General features: G+C 35.6%; 1 protein-coding gene across 6 annotated transcripts in view; it reads left to right on the top strand.

The window, feature by feature from the left end:
* The window catches only part of LOC150086677 (synaptogenesis protein syg-2-like), a 416,888-nt gene that overhangs the window by 352,266 nt on the left and 42,999 nt on the right, over nt 1–21,623 (top strand). For 4 of the 6 annotated variants that reach the window (XM_090372685.1, XM_090372683.1, XM_090372682.1 and 1 more), the window contains 4 exons: nt 4,430–4,552; nt 7,255–7,294; nt 10,391–10,438; nt 11,445–11,518. In XM_090372685.1, coding sequence (XP_090228811.1) covers nt 4,430–4,552; nt 7,255–7,294; nt 10,391–10,438; nt 11,445–11,518 — 285 coding nt within the window. The remainder of the gene's footprint in view (nt 1–4,429; nt 4,553–7,254; nt 7,295–10,390; nt 10,439–11,444; nt 11,519–21,623) is intronic. The other 2 variants (XM_090372684.1, XM_090372688.1) reach the window with 1 other exon arrangement.

Here is a 21,623-nt window from a genome sequence, read left to right as displayed (position 1 = left end):
CTTCTTTTAGAATCTATGTACGACATAGTGTCAAGTGTTATTGCTGAAATTCTGAATCCCAAGTTTCTTAGATTATACTAAGACAATCAGAAGTCAGTGCTAAAACGTTCATTTTCATTCAGATTTATATCCTGACGTTTCTACTCTTTGTTGCCTATCAGTTCAAAGAAGAAATTGCAAATTACACTCATGGAATGTTTCTTAAAGACTAAGTATAAGTTTCGGTGCTCCATTTATTGGTTTAAAAAATGTGATATTTTTATCCTATTCAGCTGGATTTGTATGTTCCTTCCTCTTACTTCATTTCGTGAAAATCCGCAATTATTATAATTAGGTAATCATTTATGTAGTTTTAATCCACGTTCATTTTCGGAGTTTTGGCAGATAGACTGTGTTACTGTTTTCGTTATTACCTCATTTCAGTTACTAATTAATAACGAAGAAATGGAGCCAGTCAGAAAAGAGAAAGAGATATCCAATCAAGAGAAAACTCGATGATTTAGTAAATTCCATGCTTGATCAATTCAACTAATCGCTAACAGTACGGGCAAGGCATTCAAATTAAATATTGAACTTTGTTCTTCCATTATGTAAATTGTTTCTGTAATTTGATATTTTTACTAATCTCGTAATGCGAAAGGCTTTCCTCATTGGCTATTAATTTCGCACCCAGTTTCTTAGTTTCATTTTATAATGGATGTCCTTTAAACCCTCAGTTTAGTATTCGATGCGACTTTCCATTTTAACGCAGAATTTCGAAATGTATTCCAAATGCGTCTTAAACTTATACAGCAGTTCTCCTCTTCTGCGAACGATTTTTATTTTACTTCGTTCATCCTGATGAAGAGAAGTTATTTCCGTTTACTCTACTCATAACATGTTTCAGTGAATGCAATTTGATCTGAGTGCTTTCATCTCTTTATTAACTGCTCAATACTTCAAATGAAATCAATGGTTTCCAACTGCGATGAAAGAAATGATACAATGAAGCTCAGTGATTTTGATTCGTCTTAAATATTTTAGTCGCTCGTTTCCTTCAAACAAAACTTTGGAATATTAATATCCAGAGGCAGAAATTTCAATTTTAATGCACATTAGCGCTTTACGGACCTTGCACAAAAACGAAGACTAGTTGCTATGGTATACGACACAATTTAATGATACTGAGTTTAACTAGACCATAGAAACCCGGGCTTAGCATATTGATAAAGTTAATAAAAGAGCTTTGACGTTATTTATCAGTGCATTATATTATTGTGAAGTAATATGAGGCTAGGTTGGTAGGCTTTTCTCATTGGCTATTAATTAAACTTTAAACTTTAATTAATAAAACTTTAAACTTTAAAGTCTAAACTTTGAAGTAAATCACTGTTTACTCCAACTACTTTATATCGTTTATTCGTGGTCAGGACATAAATATCCACAAGACTTAACCAAATGCCCTTTGCAAATGCTGTATTGACTGCTGATTTAGCGCAACTATATTAGCTAGCAAATGCTTTATCATGGCAAAATAGCCATCAAGTTATGATTGGCCCGGCATGTGTTTTCAATATCCTCTTTTCTCACTGTTGATTGGATTTTCCAACTGAGGCTAATGTCCTATAGTTCCGACCAACAAGATTACTTCTGTTATTGAAAATGTAACAATTTCACTTCTGTAATACCTCCTTATATTGACTTTTTCCTTTTGCCTTTAAACTCTAATTCTATTTGTAGCTTTGCACCACTAATTAAAACCAAGAAGATAACTCTCCATTTCTCCCAAATTCTAAAAACAGCAAAATACAAATTATAAGGTAATTGTCCTATTAATTTATTGTTTTTTAAACTTAGTAAAAGATGTCAAAATAACGAACTCTAGGATAACCAAGACTTCGACATCACCAAAGACTAATTCCATTGTCTTGTCTTAACAGTTAATCACAACTCAACAGTGTTCTCTATCTAATTAGAGAAGCTAGCTTCGTGCACTCACCCTGACTATTAAAGTAAATCCCACATTTTCTAAGAAACAAATAGATTACTCGAGAGCGAAGACACAATTCACTTAGCAGTTCAACGTCAATGCCATCTGTGGTTATTATTTAAGCCTTTCAATGTTTAAATTGAAAAATTCGGTGATTTTGTGTACGAAAACCTCTGATGTGTTTTCTAGATGTTGGGAGTGAGGCAAAATAATTGCACTAATCATATACTTTTGTTTGGTTCTCCTCTTCAATTTAATTGTCTACAGACGTTGAGTAACATCTAGGTCAGCAAACAGTTCTGAGGCAGGCCTATTTTCACGCCAGACACGAAGAAGTGATGCTGTCACAGTATATCCGATAGGGAAGGCAGAAATAGTTTTATGTACGAAGAAATATAAAAACCTTTTACAAAACAACAGACAAGTCAACCTTTTTTTTTTATTTTTTTGAAAAAACAAAAATTCGAAAGCACTTCATATTCGGACCTCACAGTGAGGGTATCGCATGGTGCGATTTTGGCCAAGTTTTTTTTTTTTTTTTTTTTTCATCCTGAAAACAGTAAACCGACCTTAGAATATACCTAGTTTACAGAAATAACACCCTGATGCTTTATGGCTTGAGTTAGAAATTTCTGCTCTAACAGAAGCGCATCCTGCTGCACTTGAGTTTCCGAATAGATTCTAGATCCCTTCAGTCCCTTTTAGAGGTCGGAAGATAAAGATTTTGCAAGGGAAATAAATCAGCACTATAGTGGGAATGTTCCAACACCTCCTATCGCATTCCACGTAATTCAGTCTTCAATGGGTTGACATAATGGGACCAATGTTTCAACGCCATGGATGGTTACCTTTAATCAGGCAAATCTTTGAACTCTTTATTGCAAAATCTGTTTCATTTGAATGTAAAATAAAAATCATAAAAAGAATATCTGCAAAAAAATCCCCAAAAAACACCCCAAGTATAAATATATAACATGAAATTTGTTTTTCTACGTAATGCCCTATCCTTCGGCAACGGTCACCGAGAGGCAACTTTTACATAAGATCGTCTTTTATATAACACAGGTTCAAAAGAAACCCGTTTGGAGCGCGGCGTTATAAAATATTTCGACGTCCTTCCTTACACCATATATAGCGTAAAACAGTTATGCTTGACAATAGTAAGCGCAGTTGTGTGACAATAGTAAGCGCATGTGATAAATTGTGGGAGGTCAGATTTCAGAGTAATAGGATCTTTCTGTCTAAACAATGCCAGCCTGGTGTTATACAGGTTTTGGGTGCAGTGAGCTGTCAGCTGGCAAAGATTTTTTGCAAGATGCAGAAGTATATGGCAATTCATGTGTTTTCAAGTCTAAGTAAGTAACAAGTAAGTCACAAGTCTTTAGACTTGTGACTTACTTGTGAAATACTTACGGTGGTTGTTTTGAAAACGCATGAATTGCCATATACTTCTGCATCTTGCAAAAAATCTTTGAATTGTTGTATGCAAATATTCATCACCTCCGCTCTTCCCACCATTATTTAATAATTCAAATCAACTTGGGGGTTTTTTTGGGATTTTTTTGCGGATATTCTGTTTATGATTTTTATTTTACATTCAAATGAAACAGATTTTGCAATAAAGAGTTCAAAGATTCGCCTGATTAAAGGTAATCATCCATGGCGTTGAAACATTGGTCCCATTATGTCATCCAGATAAATATACTCTCTACTTGTCGTGAATAAACACTAAACCATGCATTTTGACTATTCCGTCAGCCCAGTGTAAATGTCTTTCACTATTAAAGGCGCAAGTTGTAAAGAGTCTATTATATACGCGGCTATCATACGACCATAAATGTTCACCTCTTCTCTAAAAAATCGTATTACAGCAAGCTGGAAATAATTGGTCAAATCCTTTTGTTCACAGCACACAAACTACAGCCACCATCCCAGCTTCACGTTATACTGTACATCGCGTAGGAACAAATTCAGTGTTTGTGGCTCATATTGAATATTCGAAGTCTATACTTGCATTAACTGGATGAAAAAGCAGAGTTTCCCGAAGGAAAAACCTTACCGCCACACCTGAGACCGACTAACTCAGCCACGTTATGAAAAAGGCCCAAAAAAATTCACCGCGTCGTTCACGGAATTCGAACACAAGCCTTTTCCGCCTGGTATGCGGAGGACAGTGATTATTCCAATTGTGAGGGCCACATTGATTATTCCAATTCCAATTGTGAGGGCCACATACCCGCGAGGGCCACATACAGTGTGTAAATTTTGTTTTTAATATAATATTTAGTATCACTGTTGCTTTTGCTATGTGAAGAAATTTGGAGATTTAAAAAGAATTATAAGTAATGAAATGTAAGAAAAATTAATCACTTTCATTTTTTACAGTTATCTTGTGTAGTAACAATGTTATTGAACTTCCTCTTTAACAGAGCTTTCTTTTTTCTTTCCTGGTTGTTGCAGATGATATTCAACCGGTTGCCATTAGTGCTGTCCTTGCTGTTCTGATGGGAATTGTTGGTGTCCTTGTACTTCTCGCTATTGTAATCATCTTCGTCATGAAAACGAGGGAAGAAAAGAATAAAGGTAAGGATATAAAAGATTAGAAACGAAAACAGATGACTCTTCATCCGAAGTCCGAGACAGAAAACACTGGAGTATCACGCTGTTTGGTTTCTAAGTTATACAGAGAATGAAATTCAATATAAGCGGTCGGTGTATTGGTGCCAGAATCTGACATATGATCCCTGCCTTAATTCCAGTAAATATCTAACGAACAGCAAAAAATTGGTGCAGCATTCTTTTATGTATATGAGACAACCTGAAAGTAGCTGAAATGGTAAAAATATAGGAAAGAAAACGTGGGATCCACTCAAAAGAAACCATCTATTTGCTTATCTTTTCTCTCTTTGTATCATCAGCCTGTCTTCAACAATTTATCTCCTGTAAAACAGAAAAATCACATGACTTGGTAATCGCATATGTATTGAACCTGAAATGTATTTATTTATTTATTCGGGAAAGTGAATTAAATAAGAGGGCCAACGACAGTAAGAAGGAAACACAAATATATTATCATCCTCACATATATATCTTGTGAGCAGACAGTGTAAGATTGTTATTATATATATCCTACCGAGTTCTATTCATGTGCCCTATTTGAAATTTATGCAAATATCTGACTCATATGATCTGCGCATTCCCCAGATGCAGCCATCTTTCTGGATGGATTCTTAAATATGGCAGCACAGAGTACATACACTATGTTATCAAAAGTATTTGGATACTAAGAGACATTCACATAAGAAAAAAAAAAAAACAATTTTAGCATGGCAGGACTACCTTTGACTATTAGTACAGCGGATAGCCTACGATGCAAACTCTCCACCAACTTTTGGAAAATTTCAATGGAAATATTTTGCCATTCATATCTCAGGAAATCTTTTAACGCATCTTGTGAAGTCGGCTTTCTTAGTTGATTTCTCATATTCCCCTTCAATTTTCTCCTCAGATGCTCAATAGGGTTAAAACGGCGCTGTGAGCCGCCCAGTCTAGTGGTAACACTTCGTTTATAGCAAGGGAGTACTGGCCTGTTGAAACATATGGCCTATCACGGTGAAATTCTATAAGCTCGGGAAGTGCAACATTGTCTATAACAGAGATGCCCAAGGTATAGCCCGCAGCCAGGTCCTGTCCTCTTCAAGGTTTCAACCCAGACGGCGAAAGAATTTTGAAAATTGTCACTAGTCAATTTACGCCTCCTAGAGGCAAAATCTGGAACTGCAGTCTCGCACAGCAGCCAATTCAAGGCAATTCGGAAATACAAACACGAGCCACAACGTTTTGATATACATATGTGACACAGCTGCAAGTATTTCTCCATGACAATATAAGCAGTTTTACCACTTTTCACTCGTTTGGAAAAGTCTGGGTTCGAATCCCGTCGTAGACTGGAGGAATTTCTAAAGGCTTCTTCAATTGGGGCTGTAATTACCTGATCACAGGAGTAGAGAGAGTGACTTTTTTTTGTTTCGTGCGTTAATCCGGGTTTTTCAGCCTGCACAACATGAAACTCGCCTACGAACACACACTTATACAGATATGGCCTAAGTTATCTGACGTAACCGAGGAACGCGAATGCAGTAGCACACGCTCTTTGAGTGGACCGGGGTTCAAACATGACTGCTAAATACGATTAACATTTGTATAGATTGATTTATTGTAAACTCCCTGACCTGGTGGTTGTGCCGAAGTATAAACAAGAACTTTTTTCTTTTTTTTTTGTTTGCTAATATGCCAAAATCCCAAACAACAGTAACAACAGTAAATGATTCGATATCACTTTAAGTAATTTAAATGTCAAAAGGTCTTTTTTTATTATTGATATTCATAATTAAATATAAATTTTAAAATAATATTTTCTTATTAAACTTCAATTCTGCAGTTTAGTTTATATTTCAAGGAAGACACCATGAACCTTCATTAGCTCTTACGGCGAAAAACAGTACGATGTTAAGCCAACCCTGTGTTTTTTGAGATCTGTCAGCCAACCCGGCTGACAGATCTCAAAAAATTCCCAAAACGGTCCCTCGACATAAAAATTGCGCATCACTGTTCTGTGTCATCATATATCCATGCACATTCATTCACATCAATTCACATGAGAACATTTGCCCCTACCACTTCAGACTGTGATTAAAGTAAATGATTATCCGGAAAATTATGATATAAAGGGCTCTAATATTTTGCTCGGGTAACGATGTTCCTTTCGTTTTGCAAGGAAGTGCCACATCCGCTGCCTTTTATGAAAGCTCGATTCGTCGCTGATCGTAATTTGCAAAACGTGACTGTAGTGGGTAGTCCAAGGATTATTGGATTATATGCACAGAAATGAAAGTTTTGACTGAACTAAAAAAGGACAATTATCTTAGAGGAGAACAGAATAAATCTCTTATGCGGTTTCATTTGAAATATGAATTAGCAAAGATTAAAAATCCATTTGTATCTTAATGGTGAAGGGATGGTTGAAGAACTTTGTTGTAATTAAGTTAATGATCGCTTGAAAACGGATCAAATTGAATGTTCCAGCCCAAACGCTTAAACACGTACTTCACAGTGCAGTTAACACATTTTCACAAATATTCTAAAATATTGCGCTCAACCATGTACAGAATAATTTACTGGGGTTGCAGTTCCTATTATATAAAATGTTTCTTGAACCGCTATTACTAACTAAAGATTTCCCTTACACTTACTTTAACTTATCATTTTTCTTTTATTTCTTTCAGAAGTCCAGACTAAAGAAGAAGAAGAAGAACACGAGGAAAAGTGAGTTAGTGCTGGGCTACATTTTATTGTTTTATTTTGTAATCAAATGTTTTGGTCATTTTTCATCTTCTCCACAACAGAACAGTTCAACATTCTACCCACCTTGTCGCATGCAGTTAAAGAATATAAATTTTCTTTCCCTTTTCATTTTCTCACCTTTATAACTGAGGTCATGTTCCAATGACCTCAGTTATAGAGAAATGTGCCCTCGTGAGCAGCATAGTTGGTAGAATCGCCGTCTTCCCCACACCAGGTAGAAAAGATCTGAGTTCGAATCCCATCGATGACGTGCTCAATATGGCCTAAATCGCTGATGCGCCTAAAACCCTACAACAAACACACAAACAAACAAATAGAGAAATGCCCAAAAGAACATAACTCAATCTTATTATTCCAAATTCATCGTGGAATTCTGTACGCCACAAATTTGGTAAGCGCAGCCCCAGCAACCCCCAAAATCATCAGATCGAATGAATTCAGTTAAAATCGCTTATTATAAAATTAAAATAGTCAAACTGCAGAGAAGATAGAAGCTGATAGAAACACATGATATTTATTATTATTATACCGTGACCGAATTAGTCGGTCTTAGGACGGAATTGCATTGTTCATCATCCCGGAAATTCGAGATATTCACCCAGCAAAATAGGCAAACTGACCACAGGTCTGTGAGGCGTCAGTCATGTTGTCTGTAAATTAGGTGTAACCTATGGTCAGTTTGTCTATTTTGCTCGGTGAATATCTCGAATTTCCGGAATGATGAACAATGCAATTTCGTCCTAAGACCGACTAATTCGATCACGGTATAATAATAATTAAAAAAAAATTATCCTACCTTGATTGGATTCAAACACGAGCCAATTTCCACACAGTTTAAAAGAATGTCGATCGTAAGAACTGTGCAGCTCAAGAGGATCGCTTTATATTTATCAGTTATCTTTGATATACAATGCGTTTAATAACACGTGAGCCGTACTATCAGAATCAATTCAGAACCAGAAAACAACGAGAAATATTCATAAAAATGCGTGTCCAGTTCTGAACGGTTATGCAACTATGGATTATTTGAATTTTTAAAAAATGGCTATGAACGTTTGAATGGTAAAAATAAATAAGAATAAACAAACATGTACCTAATCTGAATAAACATTTTACAGTAAACTCTGTAAAATCCGGAACATTTATTAAAAAAAAAAATCAACATTAAAAAAATTAACGATCACATTTGTCTAATTTCATAGAATATATGGAAAAAAGAGTGACATTTCTTTCTTTATAAGATGTTTGCAGGACTGTGCTCTTTACTCTGTTTTTCAGGCCAGCAGGATTCAAACTGCGCAGACAGGACAATAGTCTTAATTTACATCGTAACAAACTTGTCTTTGCGGCGAGTTGCCCTAGTATTGAACTACTCTCAAAGAGACAGCCTCTATAAAAAAGGTTAATTGGCCATTTGTTTAAAAGACTACTATAACAGCTTGTTTCAGGACTAACTTGATCCCTCATCAAATAGCAAGTGGTCTCTAATGACAACACGACAACAAAACAGGTGTAAAGAATTGTACCATCTTGTGCTTGTATACGAAAACAGTTTTCAAAGGTGTAATATACTCGTGGCAAAACTCTGTTGAAAGCAAGTGCAATCTCAGGGAAACTCGTTTCAAAGGCAAGTTTGTTCTGCTATCAGGATTAACACCTTTGTATTCACGCACTTTAAATCTTGTTGCCCACAAAAACAAATTAAAGGGCAAGATAGTCATTATAATTGATAAAAAATGTAAATACGTTCAGCTGTTTGTGATTAATATTTATTGAAATGTGCTCCTCCGAAACTGCTCAATCGCTCTCCAAAATCCGGCACCTCTCAATCCCAAGGATTCTGGATTTTAAAGGATTACTCTACTAGGTATGTGTCTGCTTATTCTTATTTATTATTTTTTACCACTGAAAGCTCCATAATCATTTTCAAAAAATTCAAACAGCCATAGCTCCATAATCGGACATATGTTTACGAGTACATATATAAAAGTTTTTCGCTGTTTTCAGGTCCTGAATCAATTCTGAAAATACAGCTCACATGTTATAAAACGTTCTGTATAAACATGTATATCGATTGGCTGAATTATAGTAGATAATCCTCGATATAATTTGTATATCAATAGATAAAAATGGCAAAATAAAAATACATGTAATAGCCCACTGTTCTTAACCTTTTCAGTTAGCTACATACCAGGCCGTCTACGGGAGTCAAGATCTTGTTGTTACCCTATCGACAAGCACAAGAAAATTGTATCTCATTTTAGATCACAAATTTGCTCATACTAAAGTATACAGCATCTCGTATCATTCATGTTTCTAGTTATAAATTTTTATCAGCGAGATATACTTACGAAATAAGTACCGGTAAGTAAATTTCCAATAAGTTATTATGAGGATTATATCAATCATTCCCTATATACCGCTGTTTATTTGTACATATTTACTTACAAAAATAAAATCAATAATATTATTGGAAAACCGTTATTTTGACAATTCAACTTCCTATCTGACTGAATTCACTTACCCAAAAAAGGGCTTAAATTCTGTATCCTTGATTAAACTGTAGGTATCTTGACTCTGATAGAATGCAAAACAATTTCGCAGTAAGTGTATAAGGAAATAGACCCAATTAAGTCAGTTAAATAAAGAAAGACACGACATGCTTCCGGTTCTATAATAATAGATCTAGCCTTGAACTCAAAACATCCTGCAGCAGAAAAGATGACTTGCTCTCTGATGTATTTCTCATTTAGTATAATATTTGAGGAGGTTTCCTTTGGTATTATAAGATTTCAATGACAAAAAATTTAGGAAAAAGATGATTAAAAATATTTGTTGATTCTTTCAATGTATAGCATCACAAAAGTTTGACTCATTATAATCCGAACTTCCAACCGATCTCTTGCGAATGAGAATTCATCTGCTGATTATAATATTTTAATTGGATTTCTTAATATTTTAGTAATCAAGGATCGCTAAGTATGCGTTTTCTGAAAACATTTTAAATGTTTTTGTCACATAGTAGCATCTCGCACAGTATGATTTTTTCCCGTTTAGGATTGCAGTCATAAACAGACCCAGTTCCACCCTGAGAGATTCCAAATGGTAAGTATGACGAATATGAAACAGAAATACAGGTTAGCCATAAATCTCTCATCCACTCTGTCACTCGGATTTCTTTATTTATGAGCATTCCCTACGTAAAATTTGCATTTCGTGAATTGATGCATGGTAATTAGTTGATACGAGCCTACAAATTTGAATCCTTCATGGAAACTTATTTCATTTTAGCCATGTATATTTATTTTGGGCTAACAAATAAAAGTATGTTTACCAAGCCTTATAAAATGCAACATATATCTTTAAAATGAAAAGAAATATTGGTACTCACGATTTCTTCCTGTTCTTGGCAATAAATTTCTCTTATATGTTAAAAAGTCCTTCCTCTGTATGTTTTGCCAGAGACACTCTTCAAAGATTGGAGTTTCTTGCATTATTATTAAAAGGCCAATTCACTGCAAAGAAATTTGAAAGGACTGAACTATTGTGCACATCCATATAAAATCATAGTTAACGCAAAATAAAAATAAACTTTCGAGATAAATTGAAATTCATATTACAGAACTTTGATTAGTTAAAGATAAAAAGTGAAATTAAAAAGTCAAAGTTTTCGCTTGTGAATGATTGTGATTTTATTTGTATTTTATATTCCATCGTACATAAACAGGTATTTGATTGGTTAAAAATTTAAGTGATTTTTTTAATTGATTTTCAAAAGGCAAAAATATTCATTAAATGTATTATCACTTAAATTTTTTAATTCATTAAACTATTTTATTCATGTTTTGATTAAATTATAATTATTAACTTATCATTGCAATTTTCTCTTCATTTATTTTTTGGAGTTAAGACAATGTACATAAATGATAACTCAGGCCTAGCACTACATTGACTTTCTTGTTGTTGATGTCAATGCATTTTTGAACAGCACAAGAAATTAATATTAATTTTAAAATTCAGATATTCTCAGCAAAAAATAAAAAAATTCCGCTTAAAACTTAGTAGTTTATATATAATATTCCGCTGGTTTCTGAAGATATTTTATTTGTAGGTTCTCCAATCCGCTTGGCAAAGTATACGACGACAAACATCCAGATGTCTTTACCGCAACGAATTTTCCTGCAGGTAAGTCCTGTTAAATAATAATACATGTACTGCGATTTCATTTTCGTGATGTTCGAGTACATATTCATTTTCCAATAAACTCCCAATTTATTCCTCGTAATGCGCCAACAAATCTTCTGTCAATAATATTTTTCGGTTTATATGGACGAATTCGTGAGTTCAAAGATTTATCCAGGTATTGTTAACATTTCTAGATTATAATTTTTTTTACACGAGATCCAAACTTTACTCTTTTGAAATATTGTGTGCATTGTTTATGCTCTATCTGGAAATCCTTATACTGTATATCACGTTTTCCATGTTGTTAAAGTCCAAGATATCAGTTTGTCTAAACTTGCTAACTGACTATGAAAATACATCAGTACAATATTTGTATAACGAAATAAATAGGGTGAACTAAAGGGGCATAATATAGATTTCAAACCGAACTAAATAAAATACAAAAAAGCAAAGTATAAAAATCAAAAAACCAAATTAGCCAAAGTGTGCCTCAGGGCACTCCCCTCTATTAATTTTCTTCCCAATAGCTCTTTATTTACAGCTATTGTGAGGAAAATTAAGAAAAAGAACTTTTTAAAACGTTGGGGAATTCAGAGCCTCATTTAAAAAATTCACGGGTCCAATGAACTACAGTGTAGTGTTTTCAGTGTAACTTGCTGAACATTTTAAAAATGCCAAGTAGCCCGTGCATTACTTCAGATGTCAAATGACACTGAATAAGTAATGCGGAGTTAAAAGACTCCTGTGTTATGCAGCCCTGTAATCTTACAGCTGTATTTTCAAGAGATTTTCGACTAACTGAATGTTATGGACTACCCGTTTTCATTTTGGATAGGCTGACAGATATCTGGGAAATTTCCAATTGTTGTATGCCCACACATACACCCACAAACACTACTGTTTACTTCCTTTCATTACGATGCGTTTTACTTAAACTCCCTTAAATTCTCTGGGCACTAATTGTAAAATCAACAACTGCATCCATTAGGAATACACTGCCATAATTTGTTTGTCCCTTTGTCCATTATTCCACCTTGCAATTTCAAACAATAGCTAAAACTCTAGTGATTGATTTATTTTTAATCTACAAGGAAATGTCACTGTTTTCTACTTAATCTAAAACAGTTATAGCGCTTCAAATTGTGCACTATTTTTTTTCCACATCCTATTGAAAACTTTCAGCTCCTTTTGAATTTGATAGCTTTCTATTGCTTAGAGTGTCACTTTGATAGTTTATTTGGACTGGTTTTAATTCCATTGATTTTTTTCTCGTTTTAGCATCGCTAACAGAAGTTGACAGTAGGCAAACAACTCTGGCACAAGATCTTTTTTAATTAAAATAAACAAGGTTTTGGCCTCTCGGGAGAGCTTTTAATTAAATGAATTCATTACTATTAAACTTTCTTTTTCAACTGTTTGGCAAAACCAAATCAAGCAAAGTAAAACTTGTGGACTAGAAATACTCTGTAACCCTATGAAGATTACATCTAATAACATTTTAAGGTATACACAAGCGAGGGTAGAAGATGGAGCAGCGAAAAGAAAAAACACACATGCAGAGCTAAACAAAAAATTCAGAAAGACACAAAATTACTTGCGGCTTTAATTAGTGATAATTATTTATTGATGTAAGATGATATGCAAAATACTACTATACTGCATTTTAAATTACAGAGTAGTGGGTTAAGTGGTTGGTAGTTTGTTTTTAAAAATATAGCCAAATGAATATAATGAAGTTGATTTGATTGTTGTTTGGTCTAGTGTCGGTTTTAGTTTAGACTAGACCCGAACCAAGACCTTTTCCATACGATGTAGAGAGACGAGGCCGAAACACGAGGGTCGAACTGGGTTGGACTGTTCAGAATAATCAATTAGACAATTAAGGTTTTTAGGGGTTAATATAACCTTTCTGTATATTGGGATCGCGACGGGCTAACCAAACTATGTTGAAAAATCCCATAAAAGTCCCTTCTATCGAAACGAGATTCGAGTGAAGACCCTTTCCACACAGTGTTGAAGAGTGTTGTCACTGTGCTAACCACGTGCATATGAACGTAAGGAAATAAAACCGAACTAATACTGTATTAGTCTGGGAAACCTGAAATATAATTGGCCTTTTTGAATGACACCAAAAAAGTATTTCTTCTATCATTATACATGATAAGATCTACAGAAACTATTCTACTCTCTAAACTGATTTTCGTCAACATTCATCCTCAGAGTATCACACATTGAGAGTTTTTTGGATTAAATTAAGAAAAAATATTGAATACTTCGCTAAAAGAGATTCTTGGAAGAATCACTGAGATCATACTAATACCCTAACAAATGCACGAGACCAGATCGGAAAGTCACTTTCATTAATTTATTTTTAGACCAAATGGAAAGAAGTTTATGTGGTAAGCAGTAAGTGGAAGAATCAGCTGTTGCAACAGTTGGTACAATAGTAAGCTCCTTTCCTCGCCCCATTTTGCTTGTTTGCGATAACTCTGCAAATGCCTGCACACTTTTAATCACCCCCTGCATACTACTCTCTTTCAGCAACATATATACAAAGTGAGATCACAACTGATCACATTATTTTTAATTACATTATATACAGTAACTAGAATATTAAAATTTTCTCATCGTGTGTTAGCCTTCGCTATTCATTTATTAAGAAATTTCTTAATAATAAACTCTACGGATTAAAAAAAATCTGTAAAGATGAAATGCTTTAGTAAGCAGGTGTTTCTATGAAGACTACGAAAAATAATGTAATCGGTGTTTCCGTGAAAAGATTAAATCACAGAGCAATAAAACGATGAAAATATTTAATTGCAGAGCAATAAAACAATATGAAGGGAATTGAGCCACTACTTTTTGACAAAGTCACTTATGACATTCTGCTACTTCTACAGATTATTTAATATTCATTTAAAAACATTCCATGAAAATAGCAATACAAAAAAATTAATTTAAACGAAAAACTAATAAGATAATGATAGTAATCTTATACACAACAAAACAGATTATGATTACATGTAATCTCATAACTACATAATATAATAGGCCTAATAATGTGGTTAAGCATAATTTAATTTGTAATTTTTTGAATTAGCATATATGGAGTGACCACTTTATTAGCTACATCTACCCTTTTTCGTGAAATAGAGCGCTCCTTCAGCAACAGCATAACGAGTTCGCGCCATGCGATATAAAGTAGGTGAGCAAATAAGTATGGATGATGTGGTGTGCGAAATTCGGTGCGAGAATGAGTAAGGTGAAAGAGTTAAGTGACTTCGAACGTGGCATAAATAGTTGGGACCAGACGCGCCGTTATGAGTGTCTTGGAAACTGCAATCGTCAGGTTTCACCCACGTTGGTGTCATGGGTGTATCGAGATTGGTCCAATAACTGAGTAGCATTCAGCCACCGGCGATTCTGTTGTCGGAAATAAGCTCGCTGATGAAAGAGACCAACGGAGGCAGAAGAAACTTCTACAATGAATAACTGATGAGAGCAACTCATCAGTTATTCATCATTAAACAATCATTACACCTTTTATAATTAAACTTTTTTTTTTTTTCAAAATAGTTCCAATTGAATGATAACGTCCGGTAAAATGCTTCCACGACGGATGACAATGGAGATTTCAATAAAATCTTCATCTTCACTATCATGAGAAATTTCGTTGTCTTCATAGACATTATCAGCAAGTTTTTCGAGCTCAACCTCACAGATTTTCTACTTTTTTGCCTTTTTCTCTATGTTATCAGGTTTCTATTAAAAACCTGCAGAAGGGGCAATAACAAATCCACGAAAGTCTTAAACGTGAGAGACTATGGAAAACAAGCTAAATGAAGTAATAACATGTTTATTTTGTTTCACTGGATTTATAATCCAGTATATACTTTACCAAGTGAGATCAAATCTCATTCTGGTGTAGTTCTAATTTTATAACCGAGAAACATTTTTTTTTTTTTTTTTTTCAAAAGGAAATACAGATTGCATAACTTTATGTGCTTTTTTCACCCCGTGGCTGAATTAGTCGCTCTCTGGCGTGGACAGTAAGGTCCCCACCCCCGCACGGAAACGGGTTTTCGTCCAACAAAACAGGCGAATCGACTAGAGAACACACGCAATTCATAAACATAGGCTTATAATTTTAAGTTCGGTCTTGGGTGGTCCTAATATGACATGTTTTATACGACACATCCTCTTGTCACTTCCACGCAAATTACTATTATCTTATCCTAACTGCGAGGTATCATATAGAATTCACAGCACAGAAACTTCTTCAGGGCTTGCAGGATCTACAATCTCCTTCTGCAGAAAACGTGTGTCAGGCACATTTTCTACAGAAGGCTTAATACGTCTTTATGCTGGACGACCAGTTGTCTGTATTCCTTTACTATATATCCTATACTAAATGGCCACGATACTTGTGTATCGCGGCCATTTCAATTTATGCTTACAGCATTTTGACTGGCTCCAGGAGCCGTGGACCACGATATTCTTCGCTAGTGAGTCTGGTGCAGTTTAATGAACGGATAACAAAATTCTATAACGTCGCGAAAAGAGACATGTACGAAAGTGGTGGTGTAATGGTGTGGTTTGGAATCGCCGTCAATGACCTCACAAATCTCCACGTGTTCCCGCTACTCACAGCTATAAGATATTGAGCTGATATCCTTGTATTTGAATTTTTGAAAGGCAAAAAGACTGGTGGGATCTCTCAGGGTTCAATACTACCCTTATTGTTTCTGATATTTGTTACTGAGAATAAGTTTCATATCAAAGTTTGCTGAATACAAAGATTTGCAGGGCAGAGCAAGGAACAGCACTAACCAAAGTATCCTGCTTCCACAATATCTAGATAAATTATTTAGTTAGCCCAAAAATGTCAAGTATATTACAACATTGGTAAATATAAGGCTCTACATTAGGATAATGGTGATCCTAGATTATCGACATGAGTCTCTCAGCAGTGTAGACTGGTTACCAGGATAGTACATGGTGTCATCTGTGAACCACAAATATCCTTCTTTGTGTAGTTAGTTCCCTTGCAATGGTTCATTTACGTTAATTTTTCAAATATAAAGTTGTATACGTTATTATTTTATATAAATAGTATAATAAATAAATTGTATACTAACCTATACATTTTGGATGTGGTACACACAAACACAATGCTTTAAAAAAATGTTAGTAAATAATTTGGTAAAAAAAAATATATAGGGATTGTGGTAGATAATTATAAAAAGCAACGGAAATAAAAAGACAGATCAGAAACAGATCACAAATATACTCGTAAAATCAAAATGATTAAAACAATTTTAACTTAAACATTGTGATAGTAAAGGATTAAAATTTTAATATTATCTTTGATGACAGTTGACGCTGGGGTATTAAAAAGTCTGCTGTTTTGATTGGAGTTATGGTGGTTACATTTAATGTGTGTGATTAAAAGATGAAATAGATGCGATGAGTGCTTAGCCCTTAAGTGATGATTACCATGAACTAAATGTATTATTTCCTATCAACTTAATGTCTTTATCAATTAATAAATCACCTTCAACTGTAATATTCATTAGGAATACGTACCCACTTTATTTATGATCAGCTTCTCTCCCCCACCCCCCTTAACCCTTCGCTTATCGCCGTATACGAGCTATTAAGCAAAAGCATCATATACGCAATCGAATATCAATTCAGGGTAATCATTTATTACTATACTTTCAAAGCCGTTTTGGAAACAACTATTATTATTTAGCATGCAGGCTATGCCTGTATTATTAACTCCGCTATCCTCCCCTTTGTGTATTTGGCAATTCTGATGTCTATACTTATAAATAGAGTGGAACATCGATCACCCGAAGGTGGATTACACTGGTCGGCATCAATTTCCGCTCTGAAATAATTTCGACAGATTCTCGTAGGAAATATGCTCAAAAACTCAGATGTGTGCTTAAAAAGTTCTCATCACCCACAGTTTTCAAATATCGTAGGTTAATAACCAAAAACCAAGAGCTGTCGTTAAAGGTTCATTTTCTACATTCCCATTTAGACTTTTTTCATGAAATTTGGGAGCGGTCTCCAATAAACACGGTGAAAGGTTTCACCAAGATATTTCTCAAATGAAAAAAAAAAAGATACCAGGGAAAATGAAGTCCAAATATATTGGGCAGACTACCGTTGGAATCTCGTACGGAAGACACCAGTGGATGATTATAAAAGGCAAAAAACGACAAAATAAGTGTTTTGTTATCACATAAAATAATTTTGTAAATAGAATGAGGTTAATAGAACCATTGTTCAATATTTAGTGCTGTATGTAACATTTTCTTAAAATACATGAAATCTTTTTTACTATAGACTTAGTTTTTGACTATTCCCTAATAAAGACCAGTGTAGCCTAAATAAATTTAAGGCTCAGCTGGACAGGTATTTCGAACGAACGGTGGGGAGAAATGGAAGTTTTTTTGTTTGTTTTTTGGCTGATGCTGCATAAGCTTGCTTTCTTGCATCATATGCCCCTACTAATACTAGCTCAGATGTGTGCTTAAAAAGTTCTCATCACCCTCAGTTTTCAAATTCGGCCCTGGAAATATTGTGCAAGGCTCAAGGGGTAGAATTTTTTTCAGCCTGGTCTGTACTTGTTAACAGGAGAGACTGCTTCTACAGGGATGGGATACACTTAAATAGAAAAGGTGCAAGAATATTTGCTGATGCTATCGAGGCAGTGTTAGGTGGGTCGGAAAACTGCTAGCTTGGGGGGATACAAGGACTAATAGATTAACAGTAGCCACTATCAGAGGTTCAAGTGATTCTTGCACTGCTTCTATTGGAATGGGCAGTCTGGAAAACAAGATGCAGGATATTTCAGAGACTGCTAGGAGTCACTGCGGTACAAGTAAACACATGGGTTGTGTTAGGGTAGCTAAGAATAGGAACAGGTGCATGTATACTTGCGTGTACACCGATGCTAGGAGATTGGTAAATAAATTTGATGAATTTGAGATATTGCTCAAAGCATCAAAGGCAGTATTGTTGGGATATCAGAGACGTGGTGTCACACAGATATAAGGAATGCAGAACTGGAATTTGGGGAGTACAATGTGTACAGAAAAGATAGACAGGATAGGAAGGGAGGAGGGGTTATGCTATTAGTTAAGAAACACATAAAATCCAAGGAAGTGAAGCCACTCGACATCGCTGGACAGTGCAGTGTCGAGTCAGTTTGGTGTGACATAAGGCATTGGTAGATCAAAATTGAGAGTAGGAGTGTGCTATAGGCCTAATGACTCTGATGAGTATAATAAGAAACTGTACAGGGAAATAGAGTGGGCCAGTAAATCAGATAGTCTTATAATGGGGGATTTTAATTTCACAGATATTGACTGGAATTTGTGGGTTGGTCACTCACACACTAGCAAGGCTTTTGTGGATTTATTGGATGATTGTTTTCTACATCAGCATGTTCGGGAGGCAACTAGAGGGAGTAATACTCTTGATCTGATTATCAGTAGTGATTCTTCACGCATTAAGAATCTGCAGGTAGAGGAAACACTAGGTGACAGTGATCACAGTGTGCTGAAGTGGGATTTACTCAAAGAGGTAACTACTATCAGGGGTAAAGGGAAGGGTGTTTGCTTTCGTAAAGGCGACTACGATGGCCTGAGACAGTATTTAAATTCTATACAGTGGGACCAACTGATGATGTTACCAACAGCAAATTCAAAATGGGAAGCATTCAAAGAACTTATCTTGGAAGCTACTAGGCTTTACATACAAACAAAGAAATATCGTTCAAGGTTTAAGCCTAAATGGATTTCAGATGAACTAATAAGACATATGGCAGAGAAGAAAAATGTATGGGATACATATAAATTAACATGTGATACCGAAGCCTATGATAGATATAAGCTGATCTGTAACCAAGTTACAAAGGAGGTTAGGCAGGTGAAGGCAGATTACGAGAAATCTTTGGCAAAGGATGCAAAGAAAAACAGCAAAGAGTTCTTTACTTATGTAAACTCTAGAAGGAAGGGGATGAATCAGATTGGTACACTTGATATCGATGGTTCAACTGTTGATGATCCTGCTCAGGCAGCTAACAAACTAAACGAATATTTTGCATCGACACTCACACATGAGGAGTTATTCAGCGAGGGGAATGCCAAAAGTGTATTCAACTCTGGCAGTAAGCTATATAATCTTGTAATAACTGAGAGTAAAGTGGAGGAGAAATTGTTGAAGATAAACACAAGAAAGGCACTCAGGGTGGATGGGATCTATTCATTTATATTAAAGGAGGCAGCAAAGGAAGTAAGCAAACCCTTAGCCATAATTATGAGAGCTTCCTTGGACTCAGGGGAGGTACCCATAGACTGGAGATGTGCAAATGTGACCCCAATTCACAAAGGAAGATCAAAGGCTGACACAAGTAAGTATAGACCTGTGAGTTTAATTTCTGTTCCAGGAAAATTAATGGAGGCACTGGTTAAGGAAGCACTGCAGGATCATCTAGACAAGACTTCAGTTATAGCTCGGACACAGCATGGTTTTGTTAAGGGGAAGTCTTGCCTGACCAATTTGATTGGATACTATGATGCAGTCGCAAAAGAAATGGATGCAGGGAATAACTTTGATATTATACATTTGGACCTTAGAAAGGCTTTTGATGCTGTTGCACATGAAAGACTGCTGCACAAATTGGAGCAGTGCGGCATTGGAGGCAAATTGCTGCTATGGATAAAGGGATGGTTGAGGGGGAGAAGACAGAGAGTGGTAATCAATGGACACTGCTCATCGTGGACTAATGTTATTAGTGGAGTCCCTCAGGGTTCAGTGTTGGGTCCATTATTGTTTTCTGTATTTATAAATGATATTGATGATGTTATATCAAGCTTAATGTCCAAGTTTGCAGACGATACAAAGGTTGGCAGGATTGTTAAGGACACTACTGGCGCTATGCTGCTGCAACAGGATCTGGAAAGGTTGAGCAGATGGGCTAAGAGATGGCAAATGAAGTCTAACATTGACAAATGTAAAGTACTACATAAGGGAAACAGCAACCCCAGAGGAACGTATCAACTCTGTGGTACTACACTGACAGTGGTAGAGAATGAAAAGGACCTGGGGATAATTGTGCAGGCAGATATGAAGTTCTCTGAGCAGTACAGACGGGCTGCAAGAGTAGCTCATGCTGTCTTGTCAATGATATACAGGAATTTTTCTAGCAGGGATAAGGAGGTGATTATCCCCTTGTATAAGGCAATGGTCAGGCCACACCTTGAGTACTGTATACAGGTCTGGAAGCCTCATTTCAAGAAGGATGTAGAGCTGCTGGAACGAGTACAGAGAAGGCCAACAAAATTATTGAATGGAACAATGGGTTGCTCTTAAGAAGAAAGGCTTAAGTTTTGCAAATTACAGTGTCTGGAGACTAGGCACCGGCGAGGTGATCTGATAGAGGTGTATAAAGCCTTGAATGGTTTGAGCATGCTCAATGCCGATGGGATTCTTCCTCTTCCTCTTCCTCAGAATAGTCACCTTAGGGAGCATAAATTCAGATTGAGGAAAGACAAATGTAGCATAGATGTGCGGAAATTTGTCTTTAGCCAGCGGGTAGTTGGTTGGTGGAACAGACTTCCATCCCTTGTTGTGGAAGTTGATAGCCTAAATAAATTTAAGGCTCAGCTGGACAGGTATTTCGAACGAACGGAGGGGTGAAATGGAAGTGTTGTTGTTTTTTTTTTTTTTTTTTGGCTGATGCTGCATAAGCTTGCTTTCTTGCATCTTATGCCTCTACTAATGCTAACTCAGATGTGTGCTTAAAAAGTTCTCATCACCCTCATTTTTCAAATATCGTAGATTAATGACCGAAAACCAAGATCTGTCATTAAAGCTTCATTTTCTACATTCCCATTTACACTTTTTTCCTGAAATTTGGGAGCGGTCTCCGATGAACACGGTGAAAGGTTTCAACAAGATATTTCTCAAATGGAAAAAAAAAAGATAACAGGGAAAATGGAGTCCAAATATATTGGGCAGACTACCGTTGGAATCTCGTACGGAGACACCAATGGACGATTATAAAAGGCAAAAACGACAAAATAAG

This window comes from Mastigoproctus giganteus, chromosome 4, assembly GCF_048544385.1.
Source record: "Mastigoproctus giganteus isolate SK-2022 chromosome 4, ASM4854438v1, whole genome shotgun sequence".
NCBI classification, from domain to species: Eukaryota; Metazoa; Arthropoda; class Arachnida; order Uropygi; family Thelyphonidae; genus Mastigoproctus; species Mastigoproctus giganteus.
This window is presented reverse-complemented; position numbering and strand designations above follow the sequence as displayed.